Here is a 24970-nt window from a genome sequence, read left to right on the forward strand (position 1 = left end):
TTCTCGGGGGGGTTCCGGACACTCCGCCTCCCGTGCCAGCCCCATGGGCTGCAGGCGGTGCTCATGGGGTGGGGAGAGGCTCTGATGCAGTTAGTTCTAAGGAGCTGCCAGCAGAGACCAACGCGGCACCCCCAGTGACGGAGGCGCGGTCACCGCCTCCTCCTGAACACAACACAGGCTCCTCAGGTGCGCAGGGATGCGTGTCCACCGCAGAGCTGTCGGACCAGTCTCCGGCAGCTGGCGCGGGCTCCAGCGCCGCTGAGGATGCGGCGGGGCCAGCGCCTGCAGCTGGTCCGGCCCCCCCCCTCCCGCTTCCCGCTGCTAGCGTTGCAGCGGCTGCAGGCGCCGAGGTGTTTAAGTTCAGCGCGAACGGGGACACGGCCGAAATGCGGCCGGTCTTTGACAAGGGCAGAAATTCCCGCGCTGTTGGCTCTTCGTCCACAGCCTGGACGCTACCACCTTGTCAGGTGACTGTACGCCCAAAAGACCGCGGGCGCTTTTGGGGAGAAGTAAGGGCTAAGGTTGAAGGACTAAGTGGAGATGCTGATGCTGGTGCTGGACCTGCCGTGTCTGATGTTCAGCTAGTTCCCAGTCGAGTGCCTGCCTCTGACCCTGTGGGGTCCACAGGGCAGGATAAGGCAGGTGCTGCTGCTTCATCTGAGGGTCTTTAGGCCTTCCCTGTCCTTCAGGGTGCTACTCATAACACCTATCAACCCTTGGCTTGGCAGGCCTTGTCAGAACTGCGTGATGCAGTCGGGAAATATGGTTTGGGCTCAGCCGAGGTGATGCAGGTTCTTCGTTATTTTAATGCCAGTCTTTTGACACCCTTTGACATTCGGAGCTTGGCTCGAGCCCTTTTCCCACCGGTTGAATATGACTTCTTTGAGAATAAATGGACTCATTTGGCAGTCAGAGCGGTGGAACGAAACAGGACACTGGGTCAGGGTGATCCTAGGCGTATGGTTAATATTGATATGCTAATGGGAACAGGCAATTATACCAGGGCTGAAGGGCAGGCTGGTTATGAGCCCTTGGTCCAGGAGCAGTGCCAGCAGACAGGCATGGCAACCCTGGTTCAGACTTTACAGCTGGCTACTCCACAGCAGCCCTTTGCAACTATCGTCCAGGGAATTGATGAGCCCTTCCTGTGCTTTGCAGGGAGGTTAACTGCTGTGGTTGAGAAGCAGGTGAGTGATTCTGCGGCAAGGAAGCTCATGATTCAGTCCGTAGCTCAGAGCAACTGTAATGCTGCTTGCAAGAGGATAATTGAGACGCTTCCTGGGGAACCATCCATGTCGGACATGGTTGGGGCCTGTGCAAAAGTATCCCCTTCCAGCCAACAGGTGGTTGCTGTGCCTACAGCTGTGCAGCCAACTTTGGCTACGATTGTCCAACCGACGGTGACTATGGCGGTCCAGCCGGCCGTGCCTGCGGCCGTGCAACCAGCTGTGGCTGCTGCTGTGCAGCCTGCTTGGGTCGTTCCCCAAGGGGTGCAACAGCAGCAGTGGGGTGCTAGGGCCAGGAAGAAACAGAGCAGAAAGGAACAGAAGCCTACGGCTGTCTTGTTTTATTGTGCACGATGTGGAAGGCCGAATCACGCTGCGAATGCGTGTAAGGCAACAGTGCATGTGAATGGTCAGCCGTTGGGCAGTGTGGGAAACGCGACGCAGAGCACGAAGGTGAGACGCGTGCCGACACAAATGTCTCTGCCTCAGCCCCAACCAATGGAGATCTGCTCAGCAGGCTTACAGCCAGCACCCGCGGTTCAGCAGGTGTTGATGTCTGCACAGCCGAGTCTGTCGTGATTGATTCGGACAAAATACACAAGGTTCCCCTGGATGCCTTTGGTCCCTTGGGTGATGGCATGAGTGCTTTCTTGATAGGCAGGTCCAGTGCCACCATTCAGGGTATCATGGTGCACCTGGGACTGATTGATGCAGATTTTTCGGGACAGATTCACACAATGGTCTCCACACCCACCCCCCCTTTGACTATCCCAAAAGGCACACGAATTGCTCAACTTCTTCCTTTTAAGTCTTCTGTTTCCAGGACTGAGGACCGATTGCAAGGAGACGGTGGCTTCGGCTCTACAGGGCCACCTCAAGTGCGCTGGACTGCTGTCCTGACCAAAGACCGTCCTGAGACGCTGTGTACCGTGTCCATGGTTGGTGCAACGCCATCGGAGATTCACCTTCGTGGCCTCCTAGATACGGGGGCTGACGTGAGCATTCTCTCCCTGGCTGCTTGGTCCCCGCAGTGGCCTTTGACCCTGGCAAAGACATCGGTCGCGGGCTTAGGAGGAACGAAGCAATGCTATGTGAGCCAGAATCCCGTGGCCATCAAGAACCTGGAGGGACAGATGGCCATAATTTGGTCTCATGTTACTGAGATTGCTCAGAACCTCTGGGGAAGGGATGTTTTGGCCGTGTGGGGGGTGCGATTTGGAACGGATTTTTGATTGGGGCCACTGTGATGAAGGGCACAGAGTGTCCCACGCCTCCTTTACGATGGCTGGTGGACAGACCCATCTGGGTGAACCAGTGGCCCCTCCCTCATGACAAGCTAATCGCCCTTTGTGAACTCGTACAGGAGCAGTTGGATCAGGGGCATTTGGAACCATCTACCAGTCCCTGGAACACTCCTGTCTTTTGTATCAAAAAGAAGTCTGGGAAATGGAGGTTGCTACAAGACCTCCGAAAGATCAATGCTGTGATGGAAGGCATGGGGACATTGCAGGCGGGCATGCCATTGCCTACCATGCTTCCTGCGGACTGGCCGGTCCTCATTGTGGATCAGAAGGATTGTTTTTTTACGATCCCTCTGCATCCTGATGACAGACCAAAATTTGCCTTCACGGTACCAACAATAAATAATGCCGAGCCCGCACAGCGATATCAATGGAGAGTTTTGCCTCAGGGCATGCGGAATTCCCCAATGTTATGCCAATGGTATGTAGCCCGTGCCTTGTCTGGAGTTCACAAGCAGTTTCCTGGTGCTCACGTCTATCATTATATGAACGACATTTTGGTGGCTACGCCCACCCAGGATGAGCTGCTGAGGCTACAGCCTCAGTTTTTGAATGCTCTGCATTCACATGGACTGCAGGTGGCTCCAGAAAAGGTATAACAACAACCTCCCTGGAAATATTTGGGAGTCAAAATTCTGGAATGGACAATCCGTCACCAGGAGGTGCAATTTGTGCAATCGGTGAAGACACTGAATGATGCTCAGAAGCTGGTAGGTGTCATCACTTGGTTACGTCCGTACTTGGGACTGACCACAGCACAACTGTCTCCCTTGTTTGAATTGTTGAAAGGGGACACTGATTTAAAGTCACCTCGTGAATTGACCCCTGAGGCACGAAAAGTGCTGGAGGAGGTTCAGCAAGCTGTTTTGGCTTGCCAGGTGTACCGCATTGAACCTTCCATTGATGTCACTGTGTTCATTACCACTCCTGATTTACATCCTACAGGTATCATCGGCCAATGGAATGATGATTGGACTGATCCTCTGCACGTCTTGGAATGGGTCTTCCTGCCTCATCGGCCTCATAAGATGGCGACGGTGCTGTTTGAATTGATTGCGCGCTTGATAATCAAGTGCCAGCAATGCTGTTTGCAATTGATGGGTGCAGATCCCTCAAAGATCATACTCCCGGTTCAGAGGGAGGAATTTGATTGGAGCTATGCGAACAATGTTTCGCTGCAAAGTGCTCTCGAGGGTTTTTCAGGGCAGATCACTTATCATCTGCCTAGCCACAAGCTATTGCAAGTGGCAAAAAATACTCAATTTTCTCTACAACCCAAAAATAGCCAAGAGCCAGTACAAGGACCCACCGTCTTCACTGACGGTTCGGGAAGAAAAGGAAAAGCCATTGTTACCTGGCAGGATGGATCTGAGTGGCAGGTTTTGGAAAGCCATGAGGATGGGTAAGCCCAACTGGTTGAACTAAGGGCTGCTGTCATGGCATTTGAGACATTTTCCCAGGAACCTTTCAGTTTGATCACGGATTCAGCCTATGTTGCCGACATCGCACAGCAATTGGGTTATTCAGTTTTGAAGGAGGTCTGTAACCCTGCCTTGTTTGATTTACTGAAGGCCCTGTGGTGTGCAATTCAGGCCAGAGTTCATCCATATTACGTTCTGCATGTACAGAGTCACACTAACTTGCCAGCGTTTGTAGCAGAAGGTAATGCAAGGGCTGACAAGTTGGCTAACCCAGCGTGGGTAGCCCCTCAGCCTGACGTGCTCACGCAGGCCAAGGCATCGCATGTGTTTTTCCACCAAAATGCGCATACGCTGCAGAAGCAGTTCCAATTGACGGCCACTGAGGCTCATGCAGTTGTCGAGTCGTGCGACGACTGTCACGCCCTTGGTGCGCCATTGCCAGCAGGGGTTAACCCCAGAGGCCTTAAAGCCTTGGAGCTTTGGCAGACCGATGTCACCCAGGTCGCCGAGTTTGGCCGGCTCAAGTATGTGCATGTCACGGTGGACACGTTCTCCTCTGAGATGTGGGCTTCTGCTCACACTGGAGAGAAAGTCCGTGATGTCATTGCCCACTGGAGGCAGGCCTTTGCTGTTCTTGGCATACCTTCTGCTGTGAAAACCAACAATGGTCCTGCTTATGCCTCACAGCAGGTACGGCAGTTCCTACAGTCATGGGGTGTGTCACATAACTTTGGCATCCCTCATTCTCTGATGGGACAGGCGATTGTAGAACACAATCACGGTACACTCAAGCGTGTTCTTCAAAAACAAAAATGGGGAATGCAGGGTGAAACCCCGCACAGTCGGTTGGCAAAGGCTTTGTACACCATCAATCACCTTACAGTGCTGCAGAACTCAAATAATCCTGTCATTTTGAACCATCATCTCTTGTTGCAGGCTTCGGACGGTGTGCAACAGCCTCGAGCGAAGGTACGGGTCCGAAATTTAGTCACCAAGCAATGGGAAGGACCCTATGACCTAATCGCTATGGGGCGAGGGTATGCGTGTGTGTCCACAAACACTGGGACACGCTGGCTACCTTCAAAGTGTGTCTGTCCTGACCTGCGACCGCAGAGGCAGAATTCAGCTGACAGGCGAGGTGGAAGCCGTGATCAACTTGAAAGTCACCAAGTGGATGAATCTTCGAGTGATCACTCTGATGATTCCTCCACAGTCAGTGATTGAATTTGTATATATTCCCTTTGTAAATTTGTTCATTTTTCTTTTTCTGTTTTTCTTTTTTTTGTTAAGTTAAAAGGGTGAGATGTCACCCTGGTTTTTCTGAGTTTTTTAAAGCCTTTTGATTGTTCATAAAATGGAGTCAGACCTTTTAGCTACTGTACAATATTAGGAGCAGTTTCTACCTTTTCCCACACATGTAACATAAACAAATCCTTTGTTTTTCATTCCCTGTCCTCTGTTTCCATATTTTTAACCTGAAAACAATTGTAACTGACAGTTGGTCTGGCCATTCAGCTGAGGAGTGAAAACTCCAGAAGCCAATCCACAGCCAGACCCACAAATGTATAAAAAGTAAGAAATAAACAGGCTCTCGGCCTTGGCTCAGATTGAGCTCTCTCAGAGGAACTCTCTGCCCTGCGAAATCTCTTGTCTCCGTGTGATTGCTTTGCGTATCCCAGTCACAATCTGGAGTCCTGGGAAACCCTACCAGAAGATGACCTTCTAATAGCCACCAGAACAAAGGAGGCATGTGCTGCCTGGGCAGTAAGCCTCTTGAACTTTCTGGGACTCCAGGGGTACTGGGTGTCAAAGAAGAAGGCCCAAGGGGTAAAACAGAAGGTGATCTACCTAGGTTATTAGATTAGTGCTAGACAACGGACTCTGGGACAGAGCCGCAAAGAGGCAATTTGTCTAATTTGTCAGGCTGGCTCCCCCCACCTTTTTAGGAATGACAGGATGGTGTAGATTATGGATCTACAACTATGGACTGCTCATTAAACCTTTATATACTCTCATTGCGAATGGGAATAAAGACATTCAGTGGACGAAAGAGGCCAATGGGGCCTATAAACAACTGAAAGAAGCCTTCATGTCAGCTCCAGCCTTAGGACTTACAGATGTAAGTAAACCACTCTTTCTGTTTTCCTATGAAAAACAAGGGGTTACCCTGGGAATATTAGTCCAGGACCTAAGCCCATATCAAAGAGCAGTTGCTAACTTTTCAAAGCAACTAAACAGCTAAGGGAAGGCCTGAGTGCCTCAGGGCTGTCACAGCAGTTGTGTTAAACATCCAAGAAGCACGCAAACTCATGTTAGGCCAGAAAATGACTGTGCTGGTGTCCCACACAGTGTCTACAGTGATGGAAGTAAAAGGTGGACACTAGCTCTCCCCACAAAGGTTCCAAGCTGCAGGAACCAAGGGGAGCTGGTAGACTATTGAAGCCACCTACTCCAGCCGCCCAGACCTGAAGGACACCCCTCTCACAGATGCAGAAACCTGGTTTACTGATGGAAGCAGCTGTGTTATTAGTGGAAAATGATACACTGGATATGCAGTTACTACGTGTAGAGATGATCGAATCCAGACCCTTACCAGCAAACACCTCTGTGCAGAAAGCTGAAATAATTGTGTTAACCTGTGCTCTCAAATTAGCAAAAGGGAAGAAAATAAACATTTATATAGACTCAAAGTATGCTTTCGGAGTGGTACACGCACGTGGAGCCATTTGGAAAGAAAGAGGACTGCTGAACATGCAGCGGAAATGCTGCAGCTACTAGAAGCAATCCAATTGCCCAAAAAAAGGTAGCAATCATGCATATCAAAGCCCATAAAAAGGTGAGCCTATAATTGGAAGAAGGAAATGAACTGGCGGATAGGGAAGCAAAAGAAGCAGCAAAGGGTGAGATAATAACAGAAGGGGCTCTGGTTCCAGATGGACAAATTCCCCTTGAAGGTAAGCCAGTGTATTAAAAAAAAAAAAAAAAAAAGGGATAAAAAGTTGATTGAGAATCAAAAGGGAACATATAACCAAGAGGGGTGGGCAGTTACAGAAGACAACAAAATAGTCATCCCTTCTCCTTTATTATGGTCATTGGTAAGGGAGGAACATCGAAAAACACATTGGGGAGTAGATGCCCTATATAACTACCTAATTGAAAGAATAGTGGCCAGAAATTTATCTTCCACTGTTGCTCAAGTGACTTGACAATGTGATCTTTACCTCCAGACCAATCCCAAGAATTTACCTAAACCAAAACTGGGCCAAGTTGGAAGAGGCCAGGGGCCTGGGGAACAATGTCAAATTGATTTTACTGAATTGCCAAGAAAAGGAGGGTACAGGTATTTAATGATATTAACAGATAACTTTTTAGGATGGCCAGAAGCCTTCCCCACAAGGACTGCAAAAGTCCAGGAGGTAATTAAGGTATTGTTACAAAAAATAATACCACGCTTTGGAGTTCCAGCCACAACATCCTCAGACAGAGGACTGCACTTCATTTCAAAGGTAGTGCAACAAATTAGTCGTCACCTAGGCACAGATTGGGAACTCCACACTCCATACCACCCTCAGTCAAGGGGCCAAGTAGAGAACCAAAGAAACCCTAGCCCCTTTGAAATGCTGTATGGTAGACCATATGGAGTGCAGAAAAGGTTGTCAACTCAAGTTGGGGAAGAGACATTCACCACTTATATGGTAGCCTTGAGTAAACAACTTAGAGCAATTAAAAGACACATAGCTGGAACTTGGGATATGGGGCTTGATGTTTGATGCACCAGTACATGACATACAACCTGGAAACTATGTGTATGTTAAGTCTCTTGCAGAAAAAACCTTGGAACCACAGTGGGAGGGACCGTACCAAGTACTCCTGACTACCTTCACCGTGATTAAGATCAAGGAACAGAGTGCTTGGATCCACTACAGCCGAGTTAAGAAAAGTTCCAGAAGACTCTTGGGGGTGACACCAGACAGGAGACCCCAATAGATAGCAAGGAAATGGGTTTGCTCCTGGCTTGAAGAAGACACTCTGATCCCTAATACCGCAAATGAACCAACAACCAGCGTTACCTGAAAACATCAATTGCTTTCAGAACTGTGAATGCTTTTGCTATCCCTGGGTGAGGTTAGAATGTGTGGAGTGTAGATTAGACAGGTGGTATCAATTTAGACGAAGCAGCTTCCCCACATGTATGGAATGTAGACATTGGCACTCCCAAGACTTTAATACGTGGGTGTTGTTATCCCAAGTGAAATGAATAATGGTTAATTACCAGGTGACCCGCCTGGTGGATGCAGGGAAGGCTGTGGATGTTGTCTATTTGGACTTCAGCAAGGCCTTTGACACTGTCTCCCACAGCATACTCCTGGAAAAGCTGGCAGCTTGTGGCTTGGACAGGAGCACTCTTCGCTGGGTTAAGAATTGGCTGGATGGCCGGGCCCAGAGATTGGTGGTGAACGGTGCTGCATCCAGCTGGTGGCCAGTCACTAGTGGTGTCCCTCAGGGGTCTGTGCTGGGGCCAGTTCTGTTCAATATTTTTATTAACGACATGGATGAAGGCATGGAGTCTTTCATTAGTAAATTTGCAGATGACACTAAGCTGGGAGCGTGTGTCGACCTGTTGGAAGGACAAAGGGCTTTGCAGAAAGACCTGGAATGGTTGGACAGATGGGCAGAGTCCAATAGGATGAGGTTTAATAAGTCCAAGTGCCGAGTCCTGCACTTTGGCCACAATAACCCCCTGCAATGTTATAGGCTGAGGATGGTGTGGCTGGACAGTGCCCAGGAGGAAAGGGACCTGGGGGTACTGGTCGACAACCGGCTGAACATGAGCCAGCAGTGTGCCCTGGTGGCCAAGAGGGCCAATGGCATCCTGGCCTGTATCAGGAATGGGGTGGCCAGCAGGAGCAGGGAGGTCATTCTTCCCCTGTACTCTGCACTGGTGAGGCCACACCTTGAGTATTGTGTCCAGTTCTGGGCCCCTCAGTTTAGGAAGGACGTTGAGATGCTTGAGCGTGTCCAGAGGAGGGCAACGAGGCTGGTGAGGGGCTTGGAGCACAAGCTGTATGAAGAACGACTGAGGGAACTGGGGTTGTTTAGCCTGGAGTAAAGGAGACTCAGAGGTGACCTTATCACTCTCTACAACTTCCTGAAGGGTGGCTGTGGTCAGCTGGGGGTTGGTCTCTTCCTTCAGGCAACAATGGACAGAATAAGAGGACACAGTCTCAAGCGGCGACAAGGAAGATATAGGCTGGATATTAGGAAAAAGTTTTTCACTGAAGGAGTGATAAAGTACTGGAATGGCTTGCCTGGGGAGGTGGTGGAGTCACCATCCCTAGATGTGCTTTAAAAAAGACTGGATGTGGCACTTGGTGTCATGGTCTAGTTGAGGTATTAGAGATGGGTTGGACTCGATGATCTTGAAGGTCTCTTCCAACCTAAAAATTCTGTGATTCTGTGATTCCCCAAAAACTTGTTGGGAAGTGCTGAGCTTGTTTGAATATTGGGAGCATTTGGGGCAGGCTACTCAGTGCTATCATAATGAACTCCGGAAGCTTGAGCAAAGAGAGAGGGAGAAGAAGGTCAAGGCTATTAAATGTGGGAAGGGAATATTTATCCCTGGGACTTGGGGTGTTAGACCTGATCAGTGGGAACAAACAAAGTGGAGGTGGGAAGAGGAGAACCAAAGAAGATGGAATAGGAGAAGAGTGCAAAGAGCAAGAGACACAATCAGTTGGGATTTTCCCTGATGTCATAGGGGAAGGGGTTTTTTTCTAGTGATAAGGATGAAGAATAGTTTTAAATTAGATGTGCGGGTTTTTGAGGGTCTCCCTCTGTTACTTGTGATATGTGGCAACATCTGTAGTATAGAAGAAATTAACCCACCAGGATGGCATCAACGGAATATGTGACTTACTTGGGCCAGTGCTACTGGGCTGGACTCCTTTTCTTTATCCTTAGACATACCAAGAGACCCTGTCCGCACATGTTCAATTGGTATGCCCATAAGTAACTTTACTAGTTTTACAAAATGGATAGGAGCTGAAAGAAGGCCATATGTAGGAGCAAATAGATCAAGTGCGGAGAATCACTGGTGTAACATAACCAGGGCTGGTACAAAATTGGACCTATGTAAAAGATTGGGGATTAGGCCAAATGGCGAGGGCTTCCAAGCAGGCATGATAATCACTGAATGAAAGAGGACTAGAACCTCAAGAACTGAACCTGTTAGGATCAGTACTTGGAAGTTATTGCTTGATTTTTAATTTCTTTTAAACCCAAAATCAACTGACATGAGCAATATCCTAGTTCTATGTCCCAAAATAATGCTATCTTAACCCCAACTCTCCATGGTATCAGAGCATGACTAAATATTGCCACAATTGGATTCATCCTTGGAGTGCTGGTGAAAATGTGACTGTAAGAATGCTTCCACCAAGTGTCTTTTTAATCTGTGGAGACAGGGCATGGCCCGCAACTCCGAGTAATCTGCTTGGTGGGCCTTGTTATTCAGGGAAAATACACGAGATGCTAAACCAGACAATTTGGAGGGCAGGATATAGCAAGAAAACTAGAGCAGCCTCTGCAGTTACCCCTATTGGCATTAGGAACTAATCAATGGTGAGTTTCAAAGGTATTACCAAAAAGGAAAAAGACTAAGAACCAAGACCATAAACTAATAATAGAAGCGCTTAATGTAGTCCAAGGCAATGTATCTCAGGCTTCCAGTAGTATGCAAGCATGATTGGCGAGATGTATAATACTTATATGGAACTGGAAAATGCTGAAACAAGTAGCAATTTTAACCTCATTACCTAAACACATGAGATAATATTAAAAGGGGAATTATCAAGATAGGTGATTAAGGCTAGAAAGGAGCCCTAATAGTAGTAAAAGAATTTACTAGGTTTGTAGAAAAGGGGGGAATGAGACAGGCATTTGAAAATTCCAGCTGATCCTTTATAGTAAACTTAAGAACATACACTGTATGTTAGAGTGTATTTCAAGTAGTGCTTTAGAACATATATGAAATTGCATTTTAGAAGGCATTTAGTAAATACTGAATGCTGTGGCTGTTACCCTTTGCATATTTTTAAAGCACTATAAGCATCTGGAGCCCTTCGGTGATAATGAGAAGAATTAACCTAAACACCATGGGATAACAGGACTAAGGATGCAGATAAAGAGAACACAAACTCTTAGATGGCCGAAACTGAGTTTTTTCCTTGAAAAAGTGCCAAGAGGGCCAAAGCACACACGAGAGAGATAAAGGTGATGAGTTCACTGAGGATGACTCCGTTTCCTTCATCCTTCAGAGACCGCCAGAGACCACCATGAAAAACTGAGCATGCCCAGAAGGGCGTGGAGTTAATTACCATACGAGGTGAGGACAGGCGAGGCCAGGGAATGAATATGTATGTATGTATGAGGCGGATTGTGCAATTCATGCATATGTAAGACCTCAGGGATTAATAAGGGGGGGGCAAGCTCTCTGATATTCATGCGTGTCTTTGGTGAAATTATTCCCCATGCATCTTGACATCGATGAAATACATATTGCTCAAACAACTATTATTAGTTGTGGAGTTTTTTCCACCCCGTTTCAACCAAGGCTAGCCTTGCGGCTCAAACTGTAACAAAGAAGCCAGTGAGCATGTGCAGGAGGACAGGGTGAAAAGTTCAAATGAGCGGAAGACTTGTATTACTTCATCATGAAGACCACTGACGACCATCAGAGGGCATTGTGCAGGTGCAAAGGACTGATAAATTCATTTTAATACAAAGGGAGAATAGGCTAAATTAAGTAATAAATATGTATAGACAACTTAATGCATATGTAACATTTTAGGGAATAAGTAGAAAAAGGTGACACTGGAGTTGCACATGCCTTTGGGAAAAATCCCGCATCGTGCCCATTGCCAACAAAAATACATACCTACTCTTCAACTAACTCTTAATAGTTGTAGAGTCTTATTCCGCAAATCAATTGGTGCCCAATGTGTGAGGAGGACCACTCGATGTGAGTGGCAGGTGGTAATGCGCCACAGAACTTCAGAGACCACGGGCAGGAAGCGGGAACCCAGTCGGCAACGATCTCCTCGGAGGAAAGGGAAGTGAGCTGTGGGGACCTATGGGGCAGGGAGGTCCTGCCCGTGAAAGAGACATATTTGAACTTATGACAAAGCTGCTAGACAAGCATGGCAATTCTCTGCCTGTGCTTGATTTGAAAGCTATGCTCAAATGGACAGCATTTAAACTCCCAGAAGTTACCTTGCCCACAATCTTTACGGCAGATTTATGGGACAATGTGGGAGTGAAACTATGGAATCCCGCAAGGAAAGGAGATAAAGCATCTGCACAATTACTTCCCTCTTGGAGGGTGGTTTTTGAGGCTTTAAAATCCCAAGAAAAATTCCATGCTAAAGATAAATGGGGATGACACTTGCCCTCCCTCTGCGGCAGAGCCTCAGAGCTCTTTACAATCTGAAGAGACTGCGTCTCTCCTGGTACAGCCTTTGGCCCCCGCAGCCCCCCCCCCCCCTTTACAACTAAGATGGAAAAGGACTCTTTAAAATCTGTAGGGGCATTGGCTGCTGGCTACTGCCCAGATGACAGCGAAGACGATGAAGGGGATCCCTTTCACCTTGGACCTGTCAACCCTGAAAAAGAACCAGACCTTTATCCCCCCAATCCCGATCCCAATGACACCTGGGTTCGCCTGAAACAGCAAGCGCTAAGGGAGGGGGATTTGGACATTGCCAAAAGAATTGTCGCACTGGTCATATATATTTGGGACAGTTATCTTTCCCAGAACTTAAAGAGCTCGGGTGGGCAGTCACAGAGCATGGTATCAGTTCACCGTATTTTATGAGCTTGCTAGATTCTGTGTTTGCTGCCCACATAATGACACTATATGATTTAAGAACACTAACCTACTTGCTAACCCCAACTCAATACGCTTTATGGGAAAAGGCGTGGGAGAAAGGCTTGCAGAACCTTCTTATATCATATATGGGTCATGCTAATCAGACCTTGGCAGGTCTCACACTTAGCTTATGGGAATGGGACCATACTCAAATCCCACTGACCAGGCTTGGGACTGCCCAAGGGAAGCCCTCAAGGGAGTCTGGGACGCAGCTTGCCAAGCTTTTCTTAAGATTCCAGATGCAAAAACACCTCAAAAAGTGTTCACAACCATCATTCAGGGATCTCAAGAGCTCTATATGCAGTTTATTGACTGCCTTAAGCAAACGCTTGAACACCAAATTAATAACCCAGAGGCTTGTGAAATTTTTCTTTTAAAACTTGCTGTTGAAAATGCAAACATGGACTTTAAGAAACTCCTTAAGTCTTTACCTAACCAAGACCCAACCCTGATTGAAATGATTGAAGCGTATAACTGTATCGGCACATTAGAACATCAATATGAAGCCATGGCTGCAGCTTTTGCAGCTGTTAGAGGTCCCTCTAGGACTTCAGAAGTTTCTTTTGGTTGTGGTTAACCCAGCCACTTAAAAAGAGACTGCCCTGCTTTAAAAGAAGAAAAGCCCAAATCCACAGTCGTGTGCTCATGATGCCATAGAGGCCTACAGTTTTCTAATCAATGTCACTCTAAGTATGATGCTAAAGATCGCCAGATCCAGGGAAACCAGAACTGGAGCATGGGATGGCACCTCGCACAGACACAAATGCCTCAGCCACTTCAGATGCTGCCACCGCAGATGCCAACTCCACAGATGCCCAACAGAGGGTCGCCTCAAGTCTTCACCCAGCAAGTGCAGGCAGAGCCGGACTGGACCTAGCAACCTCCATTACAGTAACATTGCTTGATTCTTCTGTTCATTTGCTCCCTACAGGAATTTTTGGACCACCCGGGCCCCAGAAAAACACCTTCCTTTTAGGGAGATCTTCAACTGCCCTTATAGGACTTTTTGTACTCCCTGGAGTCATAGACTCAGACTCTAATGATGAAATTAAGATCATGGCATGGACCCCTTTTCCACCCTGTACTGTCCCCCAGGGAAACCATATTGCACAGCTGATTCCTTTTCCACACGATTCACCATCCCCTGTAAAAGAATGCAACATGAAGGTGGGAAGGATTTGGCTCTACAGGAACCCCACAAATATTATGGGTGCAAGAAATTTCTGATAAATGTCTCACTTGCAAATGTACCCTGTCGTTACAGGGGCAACAGATAACACTCACTGGTATTTTAGATACTGCAGCCAATGTGACTATTATTTCTCAATCCAAGTGGCCCCCCCACCTGGACCCTCACAGAGGTGCTCCAGGCCCTCACTGGGATTGGGGAAAGCAGTTGCAGTTATCAAAGTCACTAATTCAGGCGATGGGACCAGAAGGCCACATAGCTTCTGTAAATCCATTTGTTTTGCCTGTGCCTATGGTGTTGTGGGGATAGGATGTACTTTCTCAGTGGGGTTTCAAAATTCAGTCTGATTTTTGATTGGGGCCATTGTGGTGTGTGGCACCCTGAAATTAACCTGGAAAACTGATATACCTGTCTGGATGGATCAATGGCCCCTGCCGCTAGTTAAATTGCGCATACTCACTGAACTTCTCCAAGAACAGCTTCAGAAGGGGCATATAGTCCCCTCTACCAGTCCCTGAAATTCGCCTGTGTTTAATTAAAAAACAAACTAGCAAGTGGAGCTTGCTACACGACCTCCACAAAATTAATTCTGTGATTGAGGACATGGGGACCCTTCAGCCGGGTCTCCCATCTCCCACCATGATCCCCGAAATTGGCATTTGACAGTCATCAACCTAAAAGACTGTTTTTTTGACATCCCTTTGCATCTTGATGATGCTCCTAAATTTGCCTTTCCTGTTCCAAGCACTAATATTCAAGCACCTTTGCAAAGTTATCACTGGGTAGTCCTACCCCAAGAAATGAAAAACTCACCCACTATTTGTCAGTGGTTTGTTGCAAGGGTCCTCAGTCTCATTCGCCAAAAAAATGACTGATGTCCTTTTGTATCACTACATGGATGACATTTTGATTGCAGCAGAAAAATGAGAGGTTATGGAGGAAGCCCTAGCCCTTGTCATCACTGCTGTAACCCAAGCAGGACTCTGTGTTGCTCCTGAAAAAAATCTAGTGTCAACCCTGTAGTGGTTTCACGTTCGCTAAATTCTGGTTACCAAATTTAGTGTAGTGGTCTTAGTGTTTATTCTCTTTTTGTGGGAGAAGATTAGGAGAAAACAAAGCAGGTTTAAGCTTAAAAATAAACCAATAGTTTTATTAACACACACTAAAAGGATGGAAAAGTTGAAAAAAACCCCAAAACAAAACAGAATGAAACTTCAAAACACTCTTCCTTCCCCCTGCAAACTGTTAACTTTCCTACAAAACAACATAGAGACAACCTGTGATTTTTCAGTCAGTTTCACCATTTAAACATAATCTTTCATCACTTTGGGAGAGGAGTCTGTGTAGAGTCTTATGGAGACATTCGCCACAAGACAAAAACAGTCTTGTGGCTCTCAGTGTCACAAATCTGCAACTGCCTGGAGTTTTTTGCAGATTGTACTGTTCCACTTATTAGCAGCCTTTCCCCTGGCTACTTATGGGCCTCTCAGTGTATCTGGGGTGCTGTTTAAGAATGCTTTTTCCAGTACAAAACAAGGATTCTCCTCTTCTATCTCTAAAATTGTCTCTGTCTCAGAAGAAATAGAGACCTCCTTTTACCCAGGAGCAAGGGGCTTTGAGATTCTCACTTAAATCTCAATCATATCAATCCTTAATTTTGATTAGAACCAGCATTCCCCCAAACAACATTAAGATGTTACAAGAAACAGTCCATTTCGCTATAGTTTACCCCAGAGAAGTCCAGTTAAAAAATGTCCACATCCTCAATCCTTCTTCTAATATTCTTTATCAGTTCTTTCACTCTTGCTCCACTGACTTCATGCAGTGTCTTTCCTATGTCCACTCTATCTCTTTCTTTTCTCTCTCAGGGAAGGGTTAACAACAAAAAGAGGGAATGAGGAACGCTACCCCAGCAGAGCAATTACAGAAGGCATTGTATGTTTTTAAATTTTTTAATTGCTCCCTAATGGATCCTAACCCTCCAATTGTAAGGCACTTTAGCAATAACTGCCAGTTAGAAGTTAAACAGAAGGCTCCATTCCTTATTAAAGACCCAGAAACCAGTAAGATTATGGGACCTTATCCCCTTGTCACATGGGGAAGAGGTTTTGCTTGTGTCTCTCCAGAAAACGGTCTGAAGTGTATCCCAGCCAAAAATCTGAGACCCTTCAGCGAATCCTTGAATACCTCTCCTGAGGATCCTGATTACCCTGGCACTCTATCACTGGCGATCCCAGGCACCTCACCCTCAGCCTCAGTTCCAGAGACCACTGAGGCTGGCCTCCACCCAGCTGCCATCTCAGCCAACTTCTACTTGATTTGAGAGGACTTATTGATTTTACACCACTCTTTGAATTCTGTGGCCAACTTACTCCAGAGACAGTAAAAGCCATCATTGCAGAACAAGCCTCTCTTCATGAGCAGCAGTTGAAATGATTTAAAGAAAGGCTTGAACTTGAAAATAACCCTATTCCTTGCTTTATTTGCAGAGACTATTCTCATCAAGTGTGGGTTTTGTGTCAGTGTTGAAAGTGTCATAAACGGTGGTATTGCATTTTGAATCGCTGCCATAGTAACTGCCCACAATGTGATCCTTTATGCTATTCATATGGTGATTGTATTGTTTCAAAATTTGTGTGTGGGCAAGAGTATGGCTGGCTTCCACATTGGTATTATTGGGGGTCAGATTTGCCTTTTCAAGCTAGTCCTTTTGGTAGGACTCACCCTCAATGAATCAGGAGTGGTTGCAATGCCACCCCTTCCAGAATGCAATGTTTGGCCTATGCTAGCTGAAGCTTTAAAGGAAACTACATTGTGCCTATCCATGACCTCCCCTGGTGATCCTTTCCAAACTTGCTTAATAGCCATGCCTTTAGAGAAAAGTGAATGGGATGCGTTATTCAATTTGACAGTCCGAAAAGAATGTACTGCCCCAGGTCGAATTGAGCCCGTGTGGTGGTGCAATGAAAGTTGGCATAAAAAAGCAGGTGAACCAGCTGGATGGTATTTTTCTAACAACCGTGGTTTAAGAGTAAATAAAGTTGGGAACTTTCCTCCTCTTTCTATTCAGCCTTAAGAACTGGACATTTTTGGATCCATGCATTTTTTTGCGTGTTTCTTTCTAAATTATACTGCCAGCCCCTATAATGAGAAAATATTTGGTCTTGATGTTTCAGGTAAAGGAATTTATGCCAACACTTCTGCCTGGTGTAATCATACCTTGCCTCAACCAGTTATACCTGGAAGCAGTGCTATTGGGTTATTAGACAACATATTTTTAATATGTGGAAATAGTGCTTGGAAAGGAATACCAGGAAGGGCTGTAGGAGGTCCTTGTACTTTTGGGCGACTTTCCATGTTTCACTCTTTATGAGAAAACTTACCATCTTTGCACAAATTAGTATGAGCAAAGTGTAGTACACACATGTATAGCCCAGATTGTAATGATAATATTGAAGCTTGGAATCTCGGAGCCCAAGTATTTGCCTCAATTATTCCATCTATTGGCACAGAACACGCACTAAAACCTTTGAATAACCTTGGCTGTTGGCTTGCAAAACAAACTAACGCTACTAGCTCTGCTTTAACAGGCTTATTAACAGACGTAGATAGCGTGAGGAGGTAGGAAAGGAATGTTGTGTTTTGTTTTTAGGTAGCCATGTAAAACTGCACCTGCCAAGATTGTAGTTAAGCATGTTGATAAGAAACACAAACAATGTGGTTATTGCTTGGCAGTAGAATATTCTATTCAAAGCTGTAAGGCTATATAAGCTGAGCCCTGTAAGTCAATAAATCAGCTTCTTGCATCCAAGCAATGAGTCCCTCTCTTCAATCACCTGACAACAGTGTGCTCATCAGCTACCATATCACTTTGGTTTAAGCGTTTACAGTGCTGTTGTCTTCAGAATGAGTGCCTGTCCTGGTTTAGGAATGGTATTCCCCAATCTAGTACTCCCACTAAAAAACCCATGACCTGCAGTTGGCTCCCCTCCCCCCTCTGATGGGAGGCACAAAAGATCACGGGTTGGTTGAGATAAAAACAATTTACTGGAAACAGCAATGAGATTAGAAAACAACAATAACAGCAACAATATAAATAACAAAGGTGTACAAAAGGGAGGGTGATTCACATGCAAAAATGCTCACCATGGATCCTGGGCAACAATGAACAAATGGCAGGTGGGTTTCCCCCTCCTGCCACACCACAATTTTCTCCACCAGAAGCCCTACCCTTCTCAGAAACCAGAGAGTGCCCTACTTCCACCCCTGTCAATGATGTGTGGTGTTATAAAATAACCTCCTAGCTACACCCACACAGGTCCAGGCTCCACCCCCTCATGGCTACTGCAAAAAAATTTAACTCTGTCCTGGCTGGAACCAGGACAGTCCCTCCACACCCCTTTGTCAGCAGAAGAGAGAAGCCAGTAGAGGCTCAAGTAATCAGAACTGTTATCTGCCTTTTTCTCTCCATATATCAACAAAAGTATCAAACTTAGACTGTACTAAAAGTAATGTTACATCTGAACAGTTTCTGCAAACAGCTCAATGCACTAAAGCAGCCCAAAAAAGCCAACAAAAAATGGGTATTCTCAGAAAACAAAGCAATAGTAAGATGAGGATACAGATGTACCAACATCTTGAATATTGTGCTGAATTCTGGCCTGTGTGCATCTCAAAAGACAGAGTCAGGCAATATAGGGAGAAAGGCAACTAAAATCTATCAAAGAGCCTTAACCCTTTCAGCCCTGCCACCACTTCCTCAGCTTTATGGGACATAAGAAAAGCAATACTTTCTGCCATACAGATCACAGCTGCATTCCTTTACCTCTTGCTGGATGTTTCCTATATTTACTTATGCTGGTCTCATCTAGCTCCAAGTGATGGGGAAGTCCATATTAACTATGTTTAAAAAAAATAATGAGCATGCTTGAAACCATTAGGTGTAGAGATGTGCAGGTGCTCTCAAAGTTGAAGAATGACATTCCTCACTCCAGACACTTCAACCACAGTCATCTGTAGTAAGCGGATTTACAAAATTCAGCAGCTGAAGAGAAGCCCTAAGTTACATAGGCAGCAGGCTAACAGTGAAGGACACGTTTTATTTCTGCTTGCTGATACAGCTGAGGAAATGTTTTTTCTCCAAATATCACTGTTAAGGACCAGCATGTTCCAAGAGTAAGCACCAAAAATTGCACCATGGTAAGGGAAAGCAGAAATCAGAGAACTAGTACCATAAGAAGTTTCATGTCAATCTTTAGGGTTGTATATTGTGAAATACTCAAAATGTGTGTGCATTATAAGCAACTAATGCCCAAAGATGTTTTCTAACTATAAGTTGAAGCTTGTCACCTAGTCCTAACCATATCAGATGTATGAAAAAAACCAGTTTAATAGCCATCTGAGCAGAGGGACAGGTGAACATAGCTTAGCAATATAACAACTTAAGATACTATTTAAGCCTATTTTTCTTTTTAAAAATCTGAACTAGACCATGTATTTGGTACAGATGGATTGGATAACCTTTACCTCAAGCTCTAAGGATCAGATTCCCAACCCTTCATAACTTCATGCAGCTAAGATACACCATTTCTCTTGGGCCTTTTTAACCTTCAAGTAGCATGCTCCAGGAGGAACATCAGTTTTTAAAATTTGCTGACTGCTACAATTCCTAGTCTCCTGCTATGTTAGCTCTAGCTAAGAACTTTGCAGTGTATGTTACAATCATATTTCAAGGGTCAAGAATCCATTGAATCCCCCTTGCTAGATCTTTGCTTTGACAGAGGCTCCTTTTGAATGAATTTTGTGAAGCCAAGTTAGATGAAAGCTGAGTTAAACTGTCAGACAATCCTTTTCAAAACACTGTATTCCCCCAGATGTCCTGAGATCCTTACCTGGATTTACCAAAAAATAACAGATTTCAAGTTGAGGAACCAGCATCTAATAAATCTGAGAGCAAGAATAATTCTCATATGATAAGAATCTAGAGGCAATTATTCTAACCTTATTTGGATAATAAATCAGATTAAAATGTTAGAACAGGAAGTACTTTACTGTGGGAACCCTAAAACTCCTCAGGGAAACCTCCAGGCTTTGCCCTGGAAAGATCTACCATAGAGTTTTCCCTGCCTAGGCTGAAAGAAAAGACTTCCCCCATGGTGCTCTGCAGCACTATTGCCAATCTACCTTAGATTGCTTCCCCCATTGGCCAGTTGACCCTGCCCGCCCCAATTGTTCATCCCTCATCCCCCCTATAGGTTTGCTGCCCTTTGCCTTGCCCTTTGTAACTCCTCTGTGCCCTCAGACCATTGGCTCCTGACCCTTACTTAACCTCCGAGCACCACATGGTCTGGGTCTTTTGTCCCTGATCCCTTCGGCGTGGTGAACATAATAAACCCTTGCTGGAATTCATATTACAGAAAGCCCTTCCTGTCTTTCCTCTGCTGAGCTATCTGTGGCATGTGTGTGTGCATGGACTTGAAATGTCTGTTCTCATGGCCTTACTCCGAGCGGCTTCTGAAGGAGACACTTCGAAGAAGGTTACAGCATTTCCACCATCCCACCATGCTGCAACACCTCACTTCAGGGTTTTTTCACTACATCACTTACTACTCCAGCTGCACAGGTGAACTGCTAATTAATATGAATTTTATCAGTTCTTTATTGGCAGTGTCTTATAATTAGAATGAAATTCAGCTGGTGTTTAAAAAGAAAGAAAAAAAGGACAGGTCGGCCCCAAATGCCTCTAATATATAGTGATCCTTTGGGTCTTTTTGTCAGGAAGAAATCAACCTGGCTAACTGCTCAAGATATCACACTGCAGGACAGGAGACACACAAATACTGTAAGGCAAACAGCAGGCAGGATTATGAACAAAATTACTCCTACTGGACACAAATACCCAAAAATGTTCTTTTCCACTAGTGGTATCTTGGAAGAGTTTGAAAACCCTAACTATAGGATAACAATGACTGGGGAAGGGCAGAAAATTTGAAATAAGTTGCTTTAGGAGCATGAAACCCTATGAACAGGACAGAATTCTCCACATTGTTAGTCCATCATCAGGACACCTCAGCACCAGCACTTCAGACAACTTGATAAGTCTGGTTCCCACCCAGTTAAGGACCTAAAGCTCCCAAAGTCTTAAATTCTGTTCCAAAACTTTTCAAACGCAGGCCTTAGACTTGGAGAAAGATCATAGGCCTTTGAGGTCACTGTTATACATCACAGATTCAGTTACCTGACATTTTGGGTAGGGTTCCACCTCTCGGAGGGCAGCTCTCCACTTTGTGGGTCATCTACAGGTGGGTGAAGAATTGAAATACATACATCTCCATTCTGCAAGACAGAAAAAAAGTTAAGAAGAGCCTGGCCTGAGGCAGAGATTTGATGACACAACCAGGCCAGCTGACCCAAATGGACCAAAGGGATATTCCATACCATATGGCATCAACTCAGATATAAAAGCTAAAGGAAGGAGGAAGAAGGGGGGCATTTGTTATTTGCAGTGTTTGCCTTCCGGAGCAACCTGCTTCCTGGGAATTGGCTGGACATCACTCACTGATGGGAAGTAGAGAATAAAATCCTCTTTTTGTTCCCCTTTGTTTGTGTGTGCGCAATCTTTTGCTTTTCCTTTAGTAAACTGCCTTATCTCAACCTATGAGTAATTTTCCATCTTATTTTCTCTTCTCTGCCATCTGGGAAGGGGGAATGGTAGAGTGGCTTGGTGGGCACCTGACATCCAGCCCAGGTCAACCCACCAGTCCTTTTTGGTGGCATACAAAGGCAGTTATATATATTGCATGTTATAGTAGTTAAGTAGCAAGCTCCTATGTGAGACATGGAGATTGTCAGCTGCATTGCTTATCTCTTTATTTTGCTGAGTTTAAGAACATGGTTATACAAACAATGGCTATGTGCTTTGCCATGGCATTGATGGCCTTGCTGTGCCGGGGGAGTTATCTTGTAGAGAACACGAGGAAATACATCTCCCAGCATGGATCTGGGAGGGGCAGGTCCTGCCTGACGAACCAGATCTGCTTTTATGACCACGTGAACCACTTGGTGGATGAGGGGAAGGCTGTGTATGTTGTCTACCTGAACTTCAGTAAAGCCTTTGACACTGTCTCCCACAGCATACTCCTGGAAAAGCTGGCAGCCCACGGCTTGGACAGGTGCACCCTTTGCTGGGTTAAGAACTGGCTGGATGGCTGGGCCCACAGAATGTTAGGGAATGCTGTTGCATCCAGTTGGCAACCAGTCACTAGTCGTGTTCCCCAAGGATCAGTGTTGGACCCAGTCCTGTTTAATATCTTTATTGATGATCTGGATGAGGGGATCAAGTCTACCATTAGCAAATTTGCATATGATACCAGGTTGGGGGGGGTCAATCTGCTGGAAGGTGGGAGAGCTCTGAAGAGGGACCTGGACAGGCTGGATAGATGGGCCAAATCCAAAAATATGAGGTTTAACAAGACCAAGTGATGGGTCCTGCTCTTTGGTCACAACAACCTCATGCAGAACTACAGGTTGGGGACAGAGTGGCTGGACAGTGGCAAGGCAGACAGGGACATGGGGGTACTGATTGACATCAGGCTGAACATGAGCCAGAAGTGTGCCCATGTGGCCAAGAAGGCAAATAGCATCCTGGCCTGTATCAAGGATAGTGTGGCTAGCAGGACCAGGGAAGTGATTCTCCCCCTGTACTTGGCACTGGTTAGTATGCACCTTGAATACTGTGTCCAGTTCTGGGACCCTCAATTTCAGAAAGATGTTGAGATGCTGGAGCATGTCCACAGAAGGGCAACAAGGCTGGTGGAAGGGTCTAGCATACAAGTCTTATGAGGAGTGACTAAGGGAGCTGGGGTTGTTTAGCCTGGAGAAAAGGAGGCTCAAGGGAGACCTTATCACTCTCTACAACTACCTTAAAGGAGGTTGTAGCCAGGTGGGGGTTGGGCTCTGCCACCAGGCAACCAGTGACAGGACAAGAGGACACAGTCTGAAGCCGTGCCAGGGGAAGCTTAAGCTTGATATTAGAAAAAAATTCTTCACAGAAAGAGTGGTTCAGCATTGGAATGGGCTTCTCCAGGGAGGTGGTTGTGATGCCTTAGGATTTAGCTTTTATATTTTTCAGATCCTGTACTGCTTTAGTGTATCATTCTAAAACTCCATAGCCTGTCAGCTACTGTTCTCCCATTTTATTCAGACAAAACAATTTCTTTCTAGGCCTGAAACTCAAGGACACCTTACTGTCTCAGGCCCCAAAAAGTATAAAGAAAAGTGAGTTGGGGGGAGGAGCAAACTGGGGGCATATGACTTCATTACCTGAACCTGTAGGATTAACCCCTGATATGTAAATGGACCAAACTTATATCTGTATGAAAAACTCGTGACCATCATCCATCTTGGGTGTAGCCTCTTGGAGACTTTTGACTGCCCAAGGTGTACCTATTGAAGGCCTTTATTAAATACCCACTTTTATTCTCTTAATCTTGTCTAGCCTCTGTTCCAGGTAGCCACTCCAAGGCATCAGTGGAGTCATCATCCCTGGAGGTGCTTAAGAGAAGACTGGATGTGGCACTTAGTGCCATGGTCTACTTCACAAGGTGGTATTAGGTCATAGGTTGGACTCAATGATCCCAAACGTCTTTTTCAACCTAGTTGATTCTGTGTGATTCTGTGATTTCCCTCTCCCTACCTTGGATTAATGTGGATGGTTTTATTATGTAGGCTCCTGAGATCCTTGTTCATTGTTATGTGATCTGTTTAATACCACTAAATAAAACTTTTAGCATATTACGGGGTTTGTGGAATCTGGTGTTGTCCTGATGTAAGAGAAAACAAATTTTGGGTGATGCAACATTGAAATGCACCCTGAAGCACCCCGTCCCTGGGTGGCAGGATTTGGGCAGGTTCCCAGGGTGGTTAAAAGCTCCCATTGCCTGGGACTTTGCACCTGAACAGGTAATCAACCTTGACAAACTGACCCGTCACCTGATAGAAGGGTGCCTTGCCTACCCCAATGAAAACCAGCAGCTTCTCACTTTGTACTGGGGCCTGGCCTGTGCCTATTGAGCCACAGTTCAGTACTCTCAGAGGACTGTAGTTGAGGCAGGAACTCAAACTGCATTTGAGGACACTATGGCTGAGACAAGGACTCAAACAACTACAGTAATTGCCCCAGTAGTGAAAAAGAAAAAGTGGATAAAGAGAACAACACATCCATACCATCAATTAGAAAGGGAGGAAGAGGAGGAGAAAAAATCAGGAAAGGAAGTGTCTGATCAAGAAGCCAGTCCTTCAACAAAGAAATTGGAGAAAGGAGTGAGACAATTCAAACAGGAAACCAAAGTTTCTCAGTCCCTGACCTCATCAGAACTTCCAGACTTGCGAAAACATTACAACCACTAGCCAGGTCAGCGGATTTCTGTCTGGCTGCTTTGATGCTGGGATAATGGGGCTGGCAGTCAGGACTTAGAAGGTCATGAAGCCCAACAGCTGGGATCTCTTGCTAGAGACCGGGAAATTGAAAGAGGAATTGGAAAAGGGGCAGAAATTTGCAGCCTCTGGAGATGGCTTCTCTCAAGTCTGAGGGGAAGATATCCATTTAAAGATCTTGTGAATTCCCCAGAGAAGTGGGCCACTGCAGATGAAGGTATTCAGTACTTGAGAGAATTAGCAGTGCTGGAAGTCATCTATAGTGATCTAAAAAGTGACAGGGTCTCTAAAGATCCAGAGGGTGTCCCTTGCACACTGGCCATGTGGAGGAAGGTGGTTCAAGGCGCCCCTGCATCATATTCTAACAGCTTGGCAGCAATGTATTACCCACAAATAGATACACCAACTGTGGAGAGAGCAGCTTCGTGGCTCAAAAACTTTGAAGAAAATCTTTGTACCTCCTCATCCCTACA

At 45.9% G+C, this 24970-nt stretch overlaps 1 protein-coding gene across 1 annotated transcript in view; it reads right to left on the bottom strand.

Annotated features, from left to right (window-relative positions):
- The window catches only part of LOC120764902 (ubiquitin-conjugating enzyme E2 R2), a 189458-nt gene that overhangs the window by 17840 nt on the left and 146648 nt on the right, over nucleotides 1–24970 (bottom strand). The window contains exon 3 of the mRNA XM_040089028.2: nucleotides 21301–21398. Within this exon, the coding sequence (XP_039944962.1) occupies nucleotides 21301–21398 (98 nt within the window). The remainder of the gene's footprint in view (nucleotides 1–21300; nucleotides 21399–24970) is intronic.

The sequence above is a fragment of the Hirundo rustica genome, chromosome W (genome assembly GCF_015227805.2).
Source record: "Hirundo rustica isolate bHirRus1 chromosome W, bHirRus1.pri.v3, whole genome shotgun sequence".
In the NCBI taxonomy this organism is placed as follows: Eukaryota; Metazoa; Chordata; class Aves; order Passeriformes; family Hirundinidae; genus Hirundo; species Hirundo rustica.